Source organism: Pezoporus flaviventris, unplaced genomic scaffold, assembly GCF_033815535.1.
Source record: "Pezoporus flaviventris isolate CSIRO_AGI_PZ_B2104156 unplaced genomic scaffold, CSIRO_AGI_Pfla_v1 ptg000031l, whole genome shotgun sequence".
NCBI lineage: Eukaryota > Metazoa > Chordata > Aves > Psittaciformes > Psittacidae > Pezoporus > Pezoporus flaviventris.
In genome coordinates this window covers 58,280,583-58,294,033 of record NW_026892579.1, presented here as the reverse complement: position 1 = coordinate 58,294,033, position 13,451 = coordinate 58,280,583, and the positions used below count along the sequence as shown (strand labels likewise).

Below are 13,451 nucleotides of genomic sequence, written 5' to 3'. Positions count from 1 at the left end.
AGCTGCCACCGCAGAACCTGGCTGCTTCGGCTCACTGCTGGCACGGAGAGAGCCCACAAGGCCTCCACAGCCCTAAGGAGACCCTGCTTCCCCACCGGGGCCACTGCTGGGGCACATTTGTGGCACCCCTCACGCTCTGATGTGGCAGCACCTTGGTTGTGGGGGATCCTCAAATGGCAGCAGCTCGGCCATGGGGCCTCTCAAATGGTGGTGCTTTGGCCATGGGGCACTTGTGAGGCCTCTCAAATGGCGGCGCCCTGGCCGTGAGGCACTGCGGAGCCCCCTCGCCCCTGGGACGGCGGCGGGCCCCGTCCCCCCTCAATCCTGCAGCGTCCCCGGGGCGGGCGCAGCACCAACACCCGAAGCCGACCCCGCAGGGACGTAACCCCCAGCCCAGCGCGCCCGGACAGGGGCAGCCCCTTCCGCCGGCCGCGGCGGCGGCTCCTCCTCCGGGCGGCGGGGAGAGGCGGTGCCTCGGCCCCTCCCGCCGCTGCCGCCGCCGCCGCTGCTGCTGTTGCCGCCGCCGGCCGGGCCCTTCCTGCGCCGCCCTGCCCTGCGCGGCGGGGAGCGACGTGTCGCCGCGGAGGCGCCGCGCTAGGCCGCCCGGCGCCGCAGGTAGGCAGCGGGGAGCTGCCCGGCGCTAGGCCGCGGTGCAGGTGCCTCCGCCCGCGGCAGCGGGGCTCTCCCGGGGAGCGGCCGGGAAAGTTGAGTTTCCCCGGGTGCCCTTTGTCTTTGCGGGCCGGGCCCTCCGCGGGGCGAGGGCAGGGGGCGGCCTGGGCCGTGTGGAGGGGAGGAGGGCGTGAGGGAAGCGGCGCCAGGTTCGAGGCGCGGGGGGTGCCGCCCGGTTCTCCGCGAATTTGGGTTGTGTATTTCCATGGTAACCCCCCGGTGGGAAGCGGGCGGTGTCTGGAAGCGGTGCCCGTGCGTGGCAGGGAAGCACTGAGCGTGTACGGCAGTGTCAGTGGTGGGCCGCCCCGAGCACGGCCATCGCGGGCCTCCCTCATGTGGGCTCTCTCCCGCAGGTCACCCACACGCCATCGCCGAGCGCTGGGACCACCGGGCGGTTCTCCATAGGATGCGACGGGGAGAGATATGACGACGGCCTCCCTGAGATCCTGCCGGCGTGTTCTCGCTAAGGTGCGGCCGGCTCCTCGTCAGGCACGGCTGTTGTAAGCAGTTGGTGCGGGGAAGTGGTGTTTGGAGCAAGTGTTGGGGGGTCTAATCTGTAATGCTGGCACCCATGTTAATGGCAACCGGGATGGACTGGGGTATGGAGCGCTAAAGGATTTGTTGGTTCCGAAAGCCATTTAGGCTCACAGTAGTTCCTGGGTTTATAGACAAACGGCATTTCTTGGCTTTCCTTACTGTAATTTTTCAAACACAGTATGTACTATTGAGAGAAATACCCGTATGTGTTGGTAAAATACCGACCTCCTGCACTCTCAACAAAAAATTAACTTTCTCTTTGACTGACCAGTTTTTGCCTTAGTGTTGTATTGATTCTCTTTTCTTTTTCTCTTTTTCTTATATTCTCTAAATACTTAGTATTTCTGTTACAGAGCATTATAGAATCATAGAATGGTTTGGGTTGGAAAAGTCCTTAAGTCATCTAGTTCCAACTCCCCTCCCATGGGCAGGTATACTTCCCACTAGACCAGGTTGCTCAAAGCTTTGTCCAGCCTTTCCTTGTGATCCCAAATGTGTGAAGTGATCCCAAAAGTGTAAAGTACCTATTTATAGTGCATAAAAATATTATTTGACAGCAGATTTTGCATGTGTGGTGGTTCTGAGAGTTTTCAAGTGCAGGTGTTATATTGACCTCACTGTCTTGCTGTACCCTATCTGATGGAGTCCTGAGTGAGAGGAAGGCCTCCAGACTTCTGCACAGCTGTGGCCCTCTGTAGCCACAGCTGCTTTGCAGGCCTGTAAAAGAATGCTCTTTCTAAAAAACCTGACTGCAGTGCATTAATTGTTGTAGAGGCTGCAGTAATTACTACTTTAGCATGAGAGCCAGCGTGACTCTTTGCCAAACTGTGCATAGACAAAAGCTATAGTTCCCTTGAAATCCTCTGGGCAAAAGATGGTGCTTCTGTTGGGTAGGAAAACAATGCCTAAAATGAATTAATTGACAGGAGATCTACAGTGGTCTAAGCTAAAGCTGCTGTGCATCATGTGGGCAGCCTCGCCAGCGAGGTCTGAAGGCCGCACTCTAGGAAGCGGCTCTAACTCTTCCATCCCATTTGACATCCCTGTGCCCTCAGTACTGTCTTCTCTGTAGTAGGAGTCTGGTGCATGTGTGGAGGAATTTTGCCTCTGTGTTGACAGCACAGACTTCACAGGAGGAGAAGGGGATGTGCATTTCAAAGGTTGAACAGGAATATTGTTTGCCTGAGGAGTGTCAGGAGCCATTAGAGAGAGTGGAGAAGGCAGACCACAGACTTGCTCCTTGGCAGTTTGAGCAGGAAGAAGTTGGGAAATGGAATCACGTAGGTATTGTTTCTTCTTTTGGGGCAGCAAGTCCATGTAAAAGCCACTTCTGCTTTTCTCCTTCAAACGTCTGGGGAAATGAGGAGCTGAAAGTTTCTTAAGAAGAGGAGTGAAGGGCCACAAACATCTGACCCTCATTCCAGTTGGGAGGCTCAGTTTCCTTTTGTTTTTTTTTTTTATTTTATTACAATTTATTTTCTTATTCCTCATTTTATGAATGTAGTCTGAAAAAAAGAAAGGGTGAGCCTGAATGACTGTTCTACATGCATATTTCTGTTGTCTTATATGATTAAGTACGAAGAAATCTTTACAAGCACATCTAATAATTGTCTTCCCCATGTTTTTAACTTTTTGCACCCACTTCACCTAGGAACTAGGTTTTAAAAAAAGATCTGAGTAGTCTTTCAAAAGGTTAGGAATCCTTAATGTATTTCCCTCATAGTCAAAAGTGGTGGATTCATTTACTGATCAGATGTTCCAAAATACTCATATTTGGATAGAGGAAAAGCTAGGATATTTCACCTATTAATCTGGTTCTTTAACAAAAAAAAAGGAGCCACTTTGGAGGCATGTGTGTTTAAGATAGAGTATTACAGTTGGAGTAGTATGTCTGGTGCTTTCAATATGGCAGTGGGTTCTCATCAGTTTTACACAGTTACAGTAAGCAGTGGTGTAAGATCTTCCTTTTATTTGTTGGCATTCATGGCAGGGGGGTTGGAACTAGATGATTTTAAAGTACTTTCCAACCCTTACTATTCTATGAATCTAAATGTAGCATAACCATACTGGTTTTCATGTTTATAGAAATATTCTTATTGTAAATAGAAGCTATTTGAGGGATGGAAAGGAAGTGATGTGAGTACAGGTGATCTGTTTAATCTGATATGCTGTTGGGTTGGTATGAACACCACAGGAACTATCAACAAACGTTGGTAGCATTTTCTGTTGCTCACCCAAGGTAAAGTTTGGATGATCTTGTTTGCTGAGTACTTGCCCTACAGAGTGACTTTCTTCTTCCTGCAAGTGGACTGGCATCTGTGTCAAGACCACTCATTAAGACTTGCTATGAGCTCTGCTGTGCCTGCTTTTGGATAATCCCTGCTCTCGGCTTTCTGCATAATGTCAGAACTATTACATATTTTTATTTGGCTCCTTCATAGCTACTTATAGTTGTTCAGGGCTTTGGAAAGATGTGATTCTCATAAGAAGTCACTTTTTTAGGAAATTGGTTTCAGATTAACAAACCGAGCCTAATCCTGTTTAAGGTAGCAAGTGGAGAGCCTGCACAGGGAAACTTAATGTTGGTGCAGATTGCATCAGCTTCTGTCAGACTCCTTTTGTGAAGTCAGGACATTAGTGTTAGAATTTTTGCTTGGGCTGGTGCAGTTCTTCTGCCTTTCCTCAAAATGCCACTGCTCTGTGGTCCCTGCCTTTGACAGAATTCTAGCTTGGAATGCCTGCCGGGGCTCCTTGATCTTTCATCAGGCTGCATGTACGAGCTATACGAGATGCTCATATTTCACCATTTTCTGAGAGGATAATACACACTGTAATGATGAGATGCCTGCAAAAAAGGAGTACAAAGGGATTTCACTCTCGTGTGATAGTGTAGGCAACTAATCACAAGGCTTTTCCTTTACCCACGTATTTCTACTGCTTTGTTAATTATTCCTGAGTGATTCTACCACCCCTGGCGTGGAAGAGCCTGACACATAATGACCTAAATAGCTGTAGGGAAGTCTGTTTCTTAGGCACAGAAACTGCCTTCCAATTTCAAGTTAGTGTTCAGCATTGGGAAGTTAGGTTTCTGGATGAGAAGTAGTACATTGGGTATATCACAGATGTTTCATTTAATTGTTTTGTTCAGTACCTGAATAAAAGTGAAATACTACTGTTAAGATAGTTTGTCTACAGGGAGATAAATTGCTTTCCAGTTCTGGACAAAATATTTACACTTGTGTATTATTCTAAATAACCTGTGCAGACATGCATTCAAATAACTACGTTATTCAGTGGGGTGGGGCTTTTTGAGATGATTTTTTTCAGGGGATCTTGTATTTAAAGAAGTGAAGCTCAACTAAAGTGGCTTCAGCTGGAGAGGGCAAAAGAAACCGATACAAAATACAAGAACATGAAAGTGAGATGCTGTTTGACCCTGGCCTTGCAATCTACCCACAGTGCTTTGCAGTGGAGATGCAGCTGTCCTGTTCTTTCTTTGTATTCCGATCACTTTTTTTCTTACCTGTTTCCCTGTTTGAGAGGAGCATTTTGAGATGGCATTATAAAAGAGATGATTAAGGGGATGGTGGTGGTGCCATTACTCTTTAAGCTATTCAAGTACTTTTGCTCTTCCACAGTTCCCATTATGTAGTTTGCTGAGAAAGTTGCACAGTCTGGCTCAGCTTGGCACTGTCCAAGGAGCTGCAGAATGGGCAGGATCGTAACAGCACATGTGGCTGAGCAGGGTTGATGAGAAATGCACATAACTCATAGATAGCTTCCTTGTCAGTCTGCTTTCATACCAGCAAGGCTAATCTAGAGGGTCATCACTCACACTAACTCTGCAGAGAATGCATACCCTCAGTGTGGGAACATGAAGTCTGGGATTCTATTAAAAGATGTGTAGAATGCTCTAAAATCCATTAATATAAATATATGAATATAAATATATGTATATTTATTAGGCTTTCAGAAAAGTTGGACTGACACAGGCTCCTCTCCAAGTTGCGTAAGGAGGTTTGATGTTGGAGCATGTGCCAAATGCAGATGGCTTGCCGTGGGGACTAGTCACAGTCACTCTGACTCTAGCCTTGTTGTCCACCTGACAATCATCTGCTTCTTAGTGTAAAGCCCCGGGATGGAAATAGGTGTTCAGAAAGAGCTTGTGTTAGCAGAACAGCTTCCGCAGCCTTAACCTTATTCTCTGAAACTGCTTAAACATTTCTGCTGAAAGCTAACCTTTTTGGCTCTTCCACTGAAAGAGGGATGTCTGTCTTGGGGCACAGGGACAAGGGTGGAAATTTCAGCCTGAGGAATTTCAGCTGGTTGAAAGAAGTGGAAACGTTGTGTTAGTCCAGGCTGGTTCACAGTCTTCCGAAGGTGGTGTGTACTTTCCTCATACCATGGTTTCCTTGTTACAGATTAAATCCTGCCGATTTAGCAGAATGAGCTGTATAATAACAGCGTGGGAAAGCTAACCTTTGAGGACAGAGTAAATATATTAAACCAATAACAGGCATGTTGTTAGTTGTCGAGGTCCTGGAAGGAATCCCGTGTGCATTTTTCTCTTGTAGTTAGATTTCAGGTATCCTTTTCCTTTTAAGTATCCTTGATATTTATCACTTCTAGAAATGGTGAAATATTTTGCTTTAGGGTGACTTGTGGGTGGCTTCTGATGGTTTTGTATTCCAAAGGGTGTTGGGTAACCAGAGCAGTACTTTAAAATGTTTTGATTTCACTCTTGTTGCCAAAGCCATGAAAAGCAGCCGAGATTTTAGCATGCCATTCATATTCATAGAGAAACTTCTCCTTGCCTTACGTTTGAAATGCAGAGGGTACCTCTTGGAAAGTACCTAGTAGTGTCCAAGTGCAGCTTATTTTGTACAATGTGGAATACTTAAAGGAGAACTTGCTCAGTGTTGTGTGGTCAGTGGAGACACTGGGCTGTCTCCCCTGGATGCTTAGCTTCTCTTCTCAGATGTTACTATTTTTGAAGCCAGAATCAAGTTTGGAGAGCACATTCTATGAATTGTATAAAGAACTGGAGCTAATAAGCAGCATGTTCTTGGGTGTCCCTTGTAATACCAGTTAACTTATCAACATTACCAATTTTAAATTGAAGGTATTATTAGTAGGTTGTAGATTTATTTTCATACAGGAGGGAGAGCACAGAGAAGGGAGAAATACAGGTTTCTTCAGTACATGAATTGAGACTTCAGGCACCTTGCAGGGGTTGTGCTGGATCATAAGTCCTAATTTGTATTATTAATACAAATTTGTATTATTAATTAATATAATAATTTGTATTATACAAATATAATTTGTATAAATATATTTGTATTATACAAATTATAATTTGTATTATAATTAATATTAATTTGTATTATAAATACTAATTTGTATATTATTAATACAAATTACAGTTTTACAAACCTAAGTGTGTGCACATGAAAATTCCCAATAAAAATTACTAACTCATGGAAAGCTGTTACCTTAAGTAAGAAATAGAAGATTGTTTGACAGTGCTAATGGGAAACTGTCCAGAAATGAGGAAGCACAAACTTAATGTCCATGAATAGGTGAAACTTAGTTTGCACCTTCTCTAATACTGTGTTTATGTAGAGCGAACACTGGATGTTTTGATAGCAAAGATTTACCACCTGAAAAACAGTGTGCAAATGACACAGTATGGAAAGGCAGTTTCTCAAGAACTTCCTGCAAATCTCAGTACTTACAGAAACCAGCACATGCTCAAGAGTTATAACCATCCTGTGTAATTAATTCTGAGTAACAGACTTTGTTGTTGTGTTTTTCTTCTAACTGCTGAAACCTCAGGTGTGAAACTCAAGAGTCATAGTGTAGTCATCGCAGAATTAGCTTCTTAAAATTCATGTGATTAATACTTTACTAACTGCACAGATCTTCTACTTTGCTGACTACACAGTATCCAAACATGTGGTTATTTATTACATTTGTCTTCCCAGTCATTTTATTCCATGCTGTACGTTGTACAGCTATGTCATATCATAGTTGCTGAGCATGTTATTGAACAAGGGGATTTTTAAGAGGAAGCTGTAAGATTTTTTTGAGTATGAAATGTTAATCTTCATGTGTTGGGGCTGTAAAAATACCATAAATACAAATCAACAAAACTGTGTTTGTTGTTGCAGTGGTTGATTTTTATTTTTTGTAAAAATGTGTTTTAACATTTGACTTAATGTCATTTTTTAAGTGTTCAAAATAAATTTAATATATTGAAGGCATGTTGCAGATACAGCCATTATCACGTGTTCCAACTTCCATCATTACTCTTGTATCTAACCCCTAAAGGTTTTTTTTATTGTGTTAGTAATACACATCGCTAGATAAAATGTCAGTAAATTATGGTGATTACTGGAGACAACAGAGCTAATCTAACCCAATTTTATCCATATATAATATAAATATTGGTGTCATTAAGTTACACAGTTGCATATTCTTATTGCTGCACATATGCTCTTCTAAGTAGGAAGCTCAGGGGACTCACCATTTCATAATTCATTCTGCACAGCTCGTGCAGTTAACTACATTTACCTGCATTGCACTTGCATTGAAACTTGAGTGAGTGAAAATATTTTGCAGCAGTTTTGTTCTGTGTTAACGCTGAGTTGTTTGATGGGGTTTTTATGTTCAAATCAGCAGATTTATATATAGTTACGTATTTTTAAATGCTGATTCAGAAGGTTGGTTATGGATTTGTTTGTCTATAAAATGTTTAGTAGTGTAGCACAAAGAATAGCTGTTCTCTTGGTGAATAAATTAAACTGTTCTTCAGTTGTGTGCAAGTTAGTGTACACAGAAGGGCTCAGGTATAAGGCAGGATTTTTGTCTTCGTATAGGCTTGTCACAGATTCCTTTATCATTTAAATTTAATTCAGATAATATTGTTCAGTTTTCTTTCTCTGAAGTGATATTTATTAGGCTAATTTAAGGACTGCAGTTTGAGGAATGCCTGGTTTGGGGCAGTACAGATGGGTTTATTCCTGTGCAAATGTGGCTGTTCATTGAGGTTAATTATCCATAAGGTTCTGACTTATGAGGCTACTAGAATAGCTGCTAACTATGAATAATTTAGTATAGCATCATATTGCATGCCACTTAAGAAGGCCTCTGCCTGTGAATCCTTATATCTTGTTGAAATTCACTCAACAGTATGAAGGTTACTGCTTGCACTGATATTTTATTGTACTCTTTTCGTTCTATTTTAAGATTTGTCTGTATAATGGCAATGTGAATAATTTATGGCACTAAGTAATCTGTGCAAGAGTAGGCATAGTTTGTTTTTGAAAAGCTAGTCTTCAGTGTTGTCCTTTATTTTAAATCTTGGACTGGCATAACACAGTTAGTTTTCTCCACTGAGATTTATGTAGTTGAGACAATTCATGTTGTAGAATATGCTTCATTATGGGGAAAAATGTGAGGCTTAATGAAAGACTTGCTAGCAAGAGTACGAGATTTCAGTGCTTTCTACAAATTGCCTTAGTTGCTCATACATCTGGCTAGAGCAGGCTGTGTCTCATATTACAGAGGCTTTTTCAGGAGAAAAGCTGCAAATGCAGAACTTTGAAGCAGTTCCAAGTGCAGATAAATTTACTGTATGCCTTTAGGAGACTTGATCATTGTAACTCAGCACTGGCTGTGTTTTTTTGAGAATGCAATAATGATGGTGTTTTGTCTTTAACGTATACTACATTTTTTTTCACAAAAGCACCCAAAAAAATTAGGGAAAAGCTTCATAAAGAAAGAAGTTGTTTTGGAAGTGTCGAGGGAAGAACATAAGAACATGAACATGCAACAACAGTAGTAGAGCAAAATGTTTCTTTGGAGCTTTTTGGGGAGAGGAACTGATGCTTTATGATATTTAAGAAAGGGTCTGTCAGATGCCTGGAAAGGGTTTTTCCCTTTCTGACTTCTTCCAGATTTCCATTAGTGCTGCCATTCTTTATCTCGACTAGTAAGTTTTTCTGGTATAAGAAAGAAGGGAATCCCCTTCCAAGAGAACCTGGGAGATGGATTTTCAGGCCTTGTGCAGCATTTTTAGAATGCTGCTCTGTTTTTAACTTTAGTTGACTTTCAAAAAGTCACTTTTAAAAGTAACAGTAGAAGCACATTATCCTCCTTGCCTTGCTGTGTTGTCAGATGGAAAAGGAGATGAGCAAGTGGTACCCAGTGGACAGCGTTTTGGCCAGAATACTTGTTTGTTAGTCATTATGGGCCCGTTCATTAGGATGCTCTATTACAGCTGTACGTATCTTAACTCTTCTCTTGAGTTATTCTGTAGGACACTTGCAGTCTCATTTAGAAAGGAGAACTTTTATTTTTTCTGTTCCAAATGAGATTTGTGGTGCTGTTAGAAGCTGACACGGTGATGTACGCTCATCCTTTGGTGCCACTTCAGCGATTGAAGATAAAATAGGCCTTTTATCTTTTTGTGCTCCTTCACAGAGTAGTGAGTAATTTAGGTGTCCATTAAGGGTTGATAGTTCAACACTAAGATCTTGCTAGCTGTGTTTATTTCTCTTTGAAGGTGAGGAATCATATCAGTCCCTTTGAATGGGCACTCTTTGAGCTGTACGTTATGGGGGTGTTTTAATAAACTCTCAAACCTCTAATAGTTCTGCAGTTTACTACTGACTCAACCCATACTTTGATGGAAATGCAGCTTTGTTTATAGATGGAAAGAACTCATTACGTTGTTCGGCCCTGGTGTAAAATTTGTAAGGCTGCTTATTTTCAAATTGGGAGCTTAAAATCCTGAAAGCTGAAAATTAGTGGGATGTTCCTTACTCCAGAGCTTTTTGAATTATTTTTTAGTTGTCTACTCTCTGCAAATACTTTTTATGCTGAAGTAAACTATAATTTATTTTACTAGGAAGCCATGAAAAGTTGAATTGTCAATTTTCCTGATTCAGGTGACAAAATATGTATGTGTTTTATGGGTAGTATCTGCTCATGCTTTTCTGTTGTGCTTGTATTCTTCAGATTCTGATTTGTCTGAAATCTGATTATTTCAATTACTAGAAATCATGAATAATATATGGTGTCTGTGGGTAGCTGTTGCTTGTCAGAACCAGGAATATAGGTTGCAGACCTCCTCCTTTGGGGAAAAAAGAGCGAACCTCCTGTTGCTGGGGTCCTAATGTTAAGGCAGTGCAACAGTGAGGACACAGGATACCCCATCTTCACCCATTGCCTTTCTCACTGAGGCATGTGTCTCGCTGTGGTTAAATCTCACTGAGTGTGGTGTGTGAGACCTCTCACAGGATGCTCTGCCCATCTTTTGAGTAGAGCAGTTGCAGGAAGCCTCTTTGAGGTGGGCATGGGCTTGTGAGCTCCCTCACCTGTGGTTATGGGGGCTTTTAATTGTGGCCTAAGCCCGTCCTGCAAATGAGTTAGTTTTTCTGAGGTTTGTCTTAAGTGCCAGTAGTTGCTGCTCTGTAAAGTAGTTTTTTGAAGACTGACATCAGCTGTGTCTTTTTCCTTGCCCTGCCTGGGCTGTTGTGGTTCTTGTGGAGTGCAGCCCCGAAAATATCAAAAGCAGGGTGGGAACCAGATGCAAAAGGTGATGTGCTCCCTGCAGTCACTGAGCGTAGTAGGTAGGAGGGCTGTGTGATGTGGAGGGCTCTACGTTTGTCTACCCAAGGTTTCTGCTACCAGTGAGGCAGTTCTACTGTGCATGTGTGCAGTATGGCTGCAGTAGTTACAGCAATAGAAAGGAAGAATTGCCTGAAAGTCTTTTTTTTCTTAAATGCACAATTTTATTGGTCCTGCATGCAAGAACAAGCTACTGTCCAAACCTTAAAGTATGGGAGACAACAGGCTGTGAAGTTACATTCTGCTTTTAATTTTCACCTTTAAAATAATCTTTCCCCTGTTACTGTTGAAATGTCAGTTAGTGTTGCAGTTAAAAAATTACTGTGCAGCTGACGGGGTGTCATTGTTTTGGTACAGTCTGTAACCACATCTTTATATTAAAGCCTGGATATTTATTGTTTCTTATTTAGCTTTTATCAAGTGGTGATTTTATGCAATGGCATCAAGCCACAGTTCTTCACCAGTGCCTCAGTCAAACAGCAGTGATGCTTTCTTTAAAAAGGAAATGGATGCCACGAAACGCTTTCGTCCTGTGCAGTCACTGCCTGATGTGTGTCCCAAGGAACCTACAGGTAATGTTGGTGTGCAAGGAGAGTGAAAATGGAGTTAAACTTGCTAATCCGTTGACAATTGTTCAGTTCTTGTATACTGGGTGTAGTGTACTAAACCGTAGTCTCATTTAAAAGTACACTGTAATTCTGCTTTGTACCACCCAGTGTTCCTTTGGAGCAATGGGAGAGTCTTCCTCATTGCAGCTTGCTTTCAGATGTCCACATTTATAGATGGGATCTTGCTTATGTGATTTCACATTATAGCTATGATAACTATATGTATAGCTACATGTAAGAAGAGGGTATATTCTGTCAGAGCCTGTAGCAGACCTGTCCAGTGTGCTTGGAATCTAGCTGCATTACTTCTGCGAAGTAACCCAGCCCTCTTGCAGTAGGAAGCAAGAGACCAAGCTCTGTCTCTAGCACTGTCGTTAAGTCTCTAGTGCTATTGTAAAACCAGGTTTTGGTCGCAGTTACAGCTGCAGTGCTATGCTAAATCTTGGTTTATAAAAAGGAGTAGGTGGGGTCTTAAGAATTATGAAATGTAATGCTAATGAATTTCAACTGTGCTTTGGATTTAGCTCAGATTTTTCAAAATATGTTTGTGTTTGGAATTTCTTTCTCTTCAGTAAAAGCTAATGTTGTTGAGCTAAATATATTTAATGAGTATGAATACACCGCTGTCCAAAACTTGTGTTGGTTAATCTGATAGAAGAAATGCAAGTTAGTGTTGCAGAAGGAGACTTTTGCATAGCTAATTCCAATCTACTATGTAATTGTGAAAACGTGGTTTGCTTAAGAACCAAACTTTAGCAGAAATACAATTTTCAGTTTCTTACCTTAACAAACTGTCTTGTCTTTTGTCCTGCAGGCGATCCCCATAATTTGTGTGACAGCCCATCTCTAGTTGCGGATCAGCACAGATGGACTATTTATCATTCCAAAGTCAATCTCCCAGCAGCACTAAATGATCCTAGGTTAGCAAAAAGGGAATCTGATTTCTTTACAAAAACATGGGGAGTGGACTTTGTGGACACTGAAGTCACGCCTTCATTCTACCTCCCACAGATCACCAAGGAACATTTTGCATTATACCAACAGGAAATCGCTCCGGTAAGAACCAAACTTTGATAGCACACGGTACTAGGAGAGATTTGAGATCCTTCTTTTAATTAGAGATTGTCCCTGTTAGTGGTCCCTTGCACAGTTAGCTGATAATTAATTTGCTCTTCAGTGCTTGTTGAGTCTTCATTAGGCATTTCTTGTTTTGTAATCTCACTATTAGTAGTGTGGAAAATGCAGTCTAAGTTCTCTCTAGGCAATTTCATGGGTTTTTTCATTTGTATTTCTGAATACTGAGCTCTGCAGCAGTGCTTACAGTTCATATTTATTCTTTCTGATTATTAATCCTTTTTCTTTAAGGATTATTTAATGATTGGGCTTTACAGTACAACATAGCATTTTCAGACCTTTGGATCAAATAAAAAACATGACTATGTACTGCAAGGATTGGAGGTTTGTTTTTTTTAAGTCTCTAATTTGAACATTTATACGTGGAGTTCTTAAACTATAAATAGGCCTATTATCTCAATGATTTCTTTTGTAACAGGAAAGTTTAAGCTACATCTAAGGACACCAGGACCAGTAGGAGACTTCTACAAACTCTTAAAATACAGGTGTCAGTAAGTATGTAGTATTCTTTTTTTCTTATTTTCTGACTGAAAGAATATGTAGAAGTCTCCCACTGTTTTCTGCTTCCTTGGTTTGTAACTTTCTTTTGCCTTTTTTTTTTTTTCTTGCTGGTACAGAATTGGCTGCAGGAAGTGTTACTTGTATACATCACAGTTAAAGAATGTCAAAGTGAATTGTCTGTAACTGAGCTATTGCCATTAGTTCACATTCAACATTTTAAATGTCTAAGAGCTAATCCATTGAAATGAGCATGTAATGCAGTGACTGATAAATGAAAGAAGATTTTGGGCAGAGGGAGCTGACTTGTGATGTAGCTTCTAGCAGATATCTAGCTAACATCAGTGTTCTTTAGAAATGCAGTTTCTCACC

The 13,451-nt window shown here is 41.8% G+C and overlaps 1 protein-coding gene across 10 annotated transcripts in view; it reads left to right on the top strand.

Moving 5' to 3' along the window:
• The first annotated feature begins 467 nt into the window (after positions 1-467).
• The window catches only part of VPS54 (VPS54 subunit of GARP complex), a 51,938-nt gene continuing 38,954 nt past the window's right edge, over positions 468-13,451 (top strand). Inside the window, exons 1-5 of one of the 10 annotated variants that reach the window (XM_061461427.1) lie at positions 468-615; positions 1,023-1,137; positions 11,250-11,411; positions 12,262-12,367; positions 12,459-12,503. In XM_061461427.1, the coding sequence (XP_061317411.1) occupies positions 11,276-11,411; positions 12,262-12,367; positions 12,459-12,503 (287 nt within the window). In that variant the 5' untranslated portion in view covers positions 468-615; positions 1,023-1,137; positions 11,250-11,275. Of the gene's footprint in view, positions 616-839; positions 862-1,022; positions 1,177-1,508; positions 1,727-11,249; positions 11,412-12,255; positions 12,504-12,527; positions 12,906-12,999; positions 13,077-13,451 lie in introns of those variants that run through there. The other 9 variants (XM_061461421.1, XM_061461423.1, XM_061461424.1 and 6 more) reach the window with 9 other exon arrangements.